At 41.3% G+C, this 8,562-nt stretch overlaps 1 protein-coding gene across 1 annotated transcript in view; it reads right to left on the bottom strand.

The window, feature by feature from the left end:
* Window positions 1-1,356: 1,356 nt before the first annotated feature.
* KIT (KIT proto-oncogene, receptor tyrosine kinase) overlaps window positions 1,357-8,562 on the bottom strand; it is a 55,339-nt gene continuing 48,133 nt past the window's right edge. The window contains exons 18-21 of the mRNA XM_030948229.1: window positions 5,718-5,829; window positions 5,526-5,625; window positions 4,785-4,890; window positions 1,357-3,669 (exon numbers count right to left, since the gene is read on the bottom strand). Coding sequence (XP_030804089.1) covers window positions 3,544-3,669; window positions 4,785-4,890; window positions 5,526-5,625; window positions 5,718-5,829 — 444 coding nt within the window. The 3' untranslated portion in view covers window positions 1,357-3,543. The remainder of the gene's footprint in view (window positions 3,670-4,784; window positions 4,891-5,525; window positions 5,626-5,717; window positions 5,830-8,562) is intronic.

Here is an 8,562-nt window from a genome sequence, read left to right as displayed (position 1 = left end):
ATAATGTGGTGCTGGTTGCTCTTTAGAACTGGGTACAATGCTTTGAAGGGCAGATAAAAGATGTATTAAATGTCAATATGGGCTTTTCCATGAAATCTATTGCTTAGAACTGGCACAATAAAATAATTCAGAAGGAAATGGGCTGTTTGACCATGAGCAGGAATGGAAGTGGTAATCACTGCGAACCTTGTAATAAGAAAATAGGAGGAAGTTTTTTTCAGAAAACAGAGATGCAATATCCTAGGGTGTTTCAGAATGGGAAACATTCCAGGAAAATAAAATTAATGATGTGATAACCAAATAAATGCATAAAATAGCTCCTTTGGCTATGCTAAATGAGAACTCCCAAATTATTTGTACAATTCAGCTGCAGGAATCCTTCAGTATGAACTCTACTCTGCTTGAATATGGGGGTGGTAGACAAGATAGAAAAAAAAATGGTTCCATATCAGACATCATCTTGGTATCTTCTGAAGCATTGTTAAAAACACTGACAATGCCAGTTTTAACAAAGCTTGTATCTCATGGCTGCTGACAAAGCCAGGTTATAATTTCCTTAATTATTTTTAACAAGCAAAGTGAAGACCTGTGTGGAAGAAAAAAAAAGCAAGCTGTTTTACAAAGGAAGCTGAAGAAGGGAAGCTTTTCAAGGTGGTCTGCTGACAGAACAGGAATGTTTAAGGACCAAACTGGTTGAAGTCTGTCTCCCATATAAGTTAGTAGGGGTTTTAGTAGGGTAGTTTTACAGATTTATACACTCTATAACTACTATTAAATCACATACCAAGCAGGCAAACCTTAGGCAGCACAGGAAGAAGTGTGAGATGGGGAGTCACAGATTTCAAACCTGGAGTAATTACATCAGAGGGTATCCCACTAAGACACAGAGTACCTGCTTGAGCAAGGGCAGCTTTCCTTTCATGACCCCTCCCACTGCAGCAGCCCCAGGTATCTCCTGCTCCCTCCCAGCACTCGGCCAGTCCAGCACAAGCTCCCACGCCTGCCTGAAAGAGGGGCCAAGAGCATGTACATTTTTTAAAGCAAGGGGGGATATTCAGCCTTTGAGTGGCTCAAATTCCCTCTGCAACCATTTCCTTAGCAATACTGAGAGATCTTCATTTTAAACACTATTCGTGATATATAGACTGCACCAACAGTCTACAAGATCAATCTTCTAACTGCAATTTTCTTCCAGAACAAAGCTGCATTGGAATTTTCAAGTATTTGTTCCACATATTCACAGGTAAAGAACTTATATAGCAAATAAAAATTTTTGGCATGTATTTGCAAAAGTGTTTCAGAATGCCAGACTTGACCTGTGTGTGGCCAGACACCAAGGTTTTGCTTCAACCCGGGAATTTATTAAGACTTACATGAAAATATTCAGTTTTAACATAATACACATTGTTAGCATTTGAATACATATTTACAGATTTATTTGAACTTTTCTTAACTGCAATTCTACAACTGAGCAACATATCCATAAGTGTTTCATAAACTTTCAAACACTTACATATTTATACATATAGTTTTTGCATATATATATATATAAAAATATTTTTGAGACTCAAGGACTGAGAATAGTCAAAAGGACATTATTGCTACATTTCCATATTTACAAAACAATGCATAAACCCATTCAAAACACCAAGCCATTGCAAAATAAGTTTCAAACCCCCCCAAATTATAAAAATATAAATTTCAAGAACGAAAAAACCCAAACCTCTTTCAGCTAAGTGTCTGTAAAGTACCGAGACATCTATAACAACTAGTTTGTCTACAGTTGCTCCAAAAGCCAACACGTTACAAAAGAGCTTTTATAGCATTAAACTGAAAATGCTCAACAACTAGTATGCATAAGAGTGCATCCAAACAAATGGCTAACTTTGGAAAGGTGCAACAGCCTAAGTAAGTTCAGTGCAAATGGCTATTTTTTTTATTTAACTCTGAAAGACGGATTCCTGTAACAACAAACCAAATGCACAGTCATAGAAGGAGCGCGGTATTCAATGTAACCCAAAATATACTACCAGCGTGTGTATTTACAATTACCTTGTATTTGGGCAGCTAGTTATACATTTGAATTGCATGTAAACTCAACCAAAATCCTGGTAAAGGAAGTAACAGAGTGCTTAAGTGCATTGTAAATAAATAGGTACTCAAGTAGTACTCTGCCTCTGAGAAACACTTCTCTCAATGCCTTTACTTATTTTTAGGGGTCAGAAACAAAGGAAGACAAGAATGAGCAGTGTTCCTGGTGGGAAGAAAAGGCCTTAGAAAACACTTTTAAGCACAGCCCTGGGCTCAACAGATGCTGATCCCAAAGCTTCGTGTCTTTCAAAGAAGAATGAAAGGATTCTTTCTTTTATGCCATTTATAAATTTGGCACTTCTCAGTTACACTCTTCTTCATTATCATCTCCGGACTACCAGAGAAACAACTTGGGGTGGAGGAGAATAGCCCTTTCCAGTTAACACTATTCAAGACTGCCTGTGGGAAAGATTCACCTGGGTAGGACAAGATAAAGAAAGGGCCCCCAGGAGAGCATTATTTTTCTCTGGTCTCCCTTAGATAAGATGACTCGTTAAACGGCCTCCTCTCTGGACACACAGTTTACTGGAAGCAGCCTTCCTCCTCTTTTCTGACCAATTTGGCAGGGCCCACCTATCTTTGGTGAACACTTTTAGATGCAACTATTAGCAAAACAAATGTCAAAGTCTTTGGGCACCCCAGGCAGAGGGCCACAGAAGCAGTTCAGGCTCCATGGTGGAGTGAGACCCAGCAATGGGCAGCTTCATGCTGGCAGGGAATGCACCAGTGGGAAGTAGTGCATATATCCATGGAAACAGTGCAACTGGTCTGCAAGGGTGACAGTGCAGCTGGGAAATAAAAATGAAAATCCATGCTCTTCCTCCCTTCTCCTCTGGTTTAAACCCCAGAGCTCCCAGGAGGGTTTCCAGCTGTGCAAATCAGCTTTGGAAGGGTCTTGGTTCCTTCACCTCTTTTTCCCAGGTAAATGCAGCACTCTCACTGGCCTCCAAACTATAATACCTGCCTGAGAAAGCCTTTCAGGCTTGGCTGTATGTGGAAAGGGGTTTACAAAACCATTTACTTAATACTTGTTTAATTAATTCAGAAAACCAAGATTAACTAGAAAATGACTGTATGCATTCCAGGCATAGATCCAGAGACGAATCACTGCAGATTTGGTTTGATCTACAGTCATCTAATTCCACACCCTGGTTTAGGATTTCTTTTGTCAGATGTTTTTTTTCCTTCACATCTGGCTCTCTACTGCAAATACACACAATATAGCGAAATATATACAGCTTCAATTAACACTGCAATGATGCCTGTAACCGTGCTCAGCAGATTAACTTTATGTATAACAGTGCATGGTAAAGGACAGTATTACAACAACGTTTCAGCTACACAGTGGTAGTAGTGAGTAAAAGAAAGAGAAATTACTGAAGTTGTCCCTCTCTCAGCCCCTGCACAATACAAACAGCTAACAGATCTGATCTCCTCTTCTTCACATGCCACTCAAACATCTTCGCGTACCAGGAGCGGCTGAGTCGAGGAAGCACTGCTGCCCACCGAGTTAATCCTCACCGAGTGATCTGGAGCATTTCCTTGACTGGAAGGTGGGCTTGAGAAGTTGGCATAAACCTGCAGAAGCCAAAGACTGATGTCAATACCCTGCAGACTGCTCCCTTCACACATTCTTGGAGAGCATTCCTTTCTTAGCCTTTTCCCACCGTGTACTATACACTGCTGTGGAAGGGTTCCAGTTCAGGAGCTTCTTTGCAAATCAAAACAGTGTCAAAAGGTCTTGGGCTTAACTGCTACTTTAAAGAATCACAAAGCTCAATCTCAGTTACTAAAAACACTGTAGCTTCCAACTGCATGCCAAATTTCAGCTGAGCTCAAAAAACCAAAGAAATAGCTCAGGTTATTACTAAGCTCCCCCAGAAATCTCACTAATAATTCCTTTAGAATCTTGCTTTTGTTTTAGTAATGCCTGCACCTGCCAAACATACACTACAGGATGCAATCGAACACCAGCAGCTTTCAGTTTCCTCTTTTCTCAAATTGTCAGGAAGCCATGTATTCTCTGCCCAAACAGGCATCCAGAAGGTAAAAGGAAGCTTTATTTTTAAATCAGGTCTAAACGTACTTTTGTAAATCCCAGTAATACACAAAGTTATGGAGAGAGAAAATCCAAGTTTAGGATGTGCCTCCAGTTTTTCTTTGGACAGTTTTTTTCAGTTGCCTGCTCAGAGTAAGCTTTCACTATGGAATGGTTGAAAGAGCAGCACACACAATTTGTCACAACATACCTCCAAGGTTATGTAAATGGTATTAGGGGAGGGAAGTGAGAAGATACAGAAGAGTGCCAAAGGCTCCACCCCTTCATCCAATGGCTTTCCTAATAAAAACTAATTATACTTTATTTCTGAGATGTTTCCCAGATTAACAGAATTTTTCATAGTTTAGGATAAGGTGAATTTATGCAGTACTGTTGCATTTTGTAATGTCAAAATTGTTGTGACAGATCTATTTTAAGTGAGAAACATCAGTAATGCAAAAAATGTTCTGCAGTTAATAAATGTTGAGTACGGGCTGAGATAGACACTGTCTAATGGACAGCCCAAACATCATTCCTACTACCCAGACTGATGCTGCAAAGCTACATAAATACTACTAGAAATGCAGTGCCTGGCCTCTCCTTCTCGCAGCTCTAGTGTAACATCTTGCTTGAAACCGCTTAATCCATAACTTACCCGGGGGGCATTATCTGAAAGCTGCTGCTCTATCATCTGTACAATTTGTTTAAATGTGGGTCTCTGTAAGGGATCAGCATCCCAGCAACTCTTCATTATGTCATACCTGTAAAGACACCAAAATTAAATACTGCTCATGAAGAAATCCTTAGTTCTTATCTCTCCTGCATTATCATTTGAAACAAAAGTGTTGCATCTTCTTTAAATGACTTTAAGAACAGGAATGTTGTTGCTAACACCTGTGTTTGTGACAACAGAGAGCTCACCACTAATGGGAGGCTCTGGACACAGTGTTCTTTGACAGCTTGTTAAATGCGAATCCATTTACAAAATAGTGAATTAGGAATGTCTCATGAAGAAGATCAGTAGCCAGTCCTCTTGCTGTCAGGAAGTAAAGCACAAATGCAGATGCTGTACAGTCTGGTGATATATCCCACTGACTTCTTTATCTGAAGTAAAAATGTTTAATGATGTTCTGTAATCTGTCAATAATTTATTGACAGAGAGCAGGTGCCATGACAAAGTGATCAGACAGCACAAGGCATGAATGTATTTCATTGCTTGTAACAACACAGGCATGTATTCTGCTAGTCAGAGTATATGAATTATTTAAAATACGAAAGAAACTTAAAAAAATTACAATGGGGCAGTGCAATGAGCCTTAGTGCAAGAAGAGAAGCTTCCCTTTCTTCACATCTTTACTGATGTTTGGATGATTGGAGGTGCTGGTTGCTCACTTACATTTCAGGTGGTGCACACTCAGGGCTGAACATCCTGTATCCTTCTTTGATCATTTTATAGAACTTGGAGTCCACAGGTATCCCTGGATAGGGGCTGCTTCCTGTTGAGAGAGCAGGTGAGCAATATGATTTCTGCATCTACAGTAACCCCCAAATGAAACAGATATGAAGTACACATCTTGAAGAAGCTTACCTAGAGAAAAGAGCTCCCAAAGTAATATCCCGTAAGACCAGACGTCACTCTCAAAGGTGTAGACGCAATTGAAAATACTTTCAGGTGCCATCCACTTCACTGGAAGACGAGCCTTTCCAGGGAAGAGGGAATAAATTAAGACAATGGACATAAGGAATAAAGAATTGACAAGGTGAAATCAACTTGTTCTGATTTTTTATGTGCATTAAATATTTTTAAAATCAAGAAGTATCCAACCAAAAAGAAACTTTTGGCATTTTAGTGCTGGATTGCTAGTGATCCATCTTTCTGTGGGTCTACCAAGCTAATACTGTTCCTTGCACTCTGATTTTCTGAATACTGTTTGACTCCTTCTGTCTAGTTAATAAAGGATATCAGGAAGTCAGAGGAAAATAATGTAAGCGATCATCACATGGTTACTTAAGCATGTAAGCAAGTCTACTTTGGTGGGCTGGCTGGCACAGGCAGCCAAATAAGATTCACATAGTCAAGAAGCTTCAAGGCTTTAGTCAATACATCTGCTTTAACTCCCCAGTCTATCAGCAAAAAAAAACCTGAATTCAAATTAAAGTAATATAAATTGATATATATTTTGGGCAGAAGTGTTGATCTGCTGGAAGGCTCTAAGGAGGTATCTGGATAAACTGGATGAGCCAAACCAATTGTATGAGGTTCAAAAAGGCCAAGAGGTGGATCCTGCCCCTGGGTCCCAAAAACCCTATGCCTTGCTACAGGCTGGGGGATGAGTGCCTGGAAAGCTGCCCAGCAGAAAAGGGCCTGGGGGTGCTGGTGACAGCAGCTGAACATGAGCCAGACATGCCCAGATGGCCAAGAAGGCCAATGGCATCCTGGCCTGTGTCAGCAATAGTGTGGCCAGCAGGACCAGGGCAGTGATTGTCCCCCTGTACTCAGCACTGGTGAGGACACACCTTGAGTGCTGAGTTCAGTTCTGGGCCCCTCACTACAACACTGACATTTAGGTACTGGAGTGATTCCAAAGAAAAACAACGAAGGTAATGAAGAGTCTAGAATATTAAGCCCTACAGGGAGCAGCTGAGGGATCTGGAGTCTTTTATCTCAAAGAAAAGGAGGCTGGGGGAGACCTTAGTGCTCTCTGCATCTACCCAAAAGGAGGCTGTAGCAAGGTGGGGATGTGTCTCTTCTACACAACAAGTGACAGGACCATAGAAAATGGCCTTGAATTGTGCCAGGGGAAGTTTGGATTGGATATCAGGAAAAATTCTTCACCAAAAGGGCTGTCAAGCATTGGAACAGGCTGCCTGGGGAAGTGATTGAGTCACCATCCCTGGACATATTTAAAAGGCATGTTAGATGTGGGGCTTAGAGAAATGGTTTAGAGGACTTGGCAGTGCTGGGTTAGCAGCTGGAGTGAATGATCTCAAAGGTCTTTTGCCACCTGAACAATTCTATGATTCTGTGATTTTTCGTAAGTTTGTGTGGGAATAGAAACATCCCTTATGAATGCTAACTGGAGCAGAAGAAAGGACACAGGAAGCCTTTGCATTTGCTTCCACCTTCCTCTCCCTGGTTTGCCCTTTCCTTGTCTGCTTGTAGGAGCTGGTCAGACCTCTGTCCTAAACACTCTTCCTGCTTTGGAAGAAACCAGACTTCTTTCTTCCAATGATCAGAGGACTTGAACACATCTCATGTGAAGAAAGTTTGAGAGAGCTGGGGTTATTCAGTCTGGAGAAGAGAAGGGAGACCTCATTGTGGCTTATATAAAGAGAACTTTCAACAAAGATGGAGAGAGACTTTTTACTGGGTCCTGTGATGACTGAACAAGGAAAAATGGTTTTAAACTGAAAGGGCATGGATTTAGACTGGAAACAAGGAAAAGAAAATTATGATGAGGATGGTGAGACACTGGAACAGGTAGTCCAGAGAGGCTGTGGATAGTTCATCTGGGCAACATTTCCAACACTGGAGATGTTCAAGGTCAGACTGGATGGCACTCTAAGCAACCTGATCTAGTGAAAGATGTCCTTGCCCATGGCAGAGGGGTTGGACTAGATGATCTTAGAAGGTCCTTCCAACCCAAACCATTCTATGATTCTGTGATTCTATGAACTCAGAAAACTTAAAAGATAACCTAGACAAATAAAACTCAATTGCACACTTCCCTCCTAAGCTGCTGTCTAAACTTCCTACTCCCAGGACCCTTTATGATCAGGCACCTCTTGACCTGGCCTTGAGCCTGAAAGTAGCTTGGTTACACTAAACACTACTCAATATTTAGTCACAGCAGGCACTCATGAATTATTTCAGCTCTTACTGCTCCCTAACCTGAACTGCTAGGCAACCAGTGGCTGGTACTGACATTGTTTTGAAGAAAACCAATAAACCTGTCTCACAGCCTAAAATAAGGATGCTGTAGGCACCTGAGACATCAAGGCCTGCTGGGTAACAGCACAGCACCAGAGTTATGTCATACCTGAGGTACCATGGATTGACTGAAGTTATCTGAGTGGCAAACCCCTTTGGTGCTCAGGTGTGGCATTTTCTCTCGTTATCAGCTTGCCAAAGCCAGGACAGGTAAGCTTTAGTTCATGTGTTGTCAAGCCCCTAAGAAATGACCAGCCCCTCATCATTAAGATCATGGAGCCCTCAGCTGAACTGGGGACAAGGGCTGCCTTGCTGAACAGGGATCTTCTCCTTTGAAAAACTGTGCAAGTGAAAGCATACGTACTCTGAAGGCAGCAGTTCGCTGTACCTATCTGACACAGACTTAAAACACTAAGCCAGGCAGCGTAAATCAGTTTGAGATGCAAAATACCAATACTTCATAAACACTTCCCCAGCTTAACCACAGAGAAGCTCGATTTTC

Source organism: Camarhynchus parvulus, chromosome 4, assembly GCF_901933205.1.
Source record: "Camarhynchus parvulus chromosome 4, STF_HiC, whole genome shotgun sequence".
Lineage (NCBI taxonomy): Eukaryota > Metazoa > Chordata > Aves > Passeriformes > Thraupidae > Camarhynchus > Camarhynchus parvulus.
Note: the sequence above shows the minus strand (reverse complement) of the source record. Positions and strands in the feature narration are given on the sequence as shown.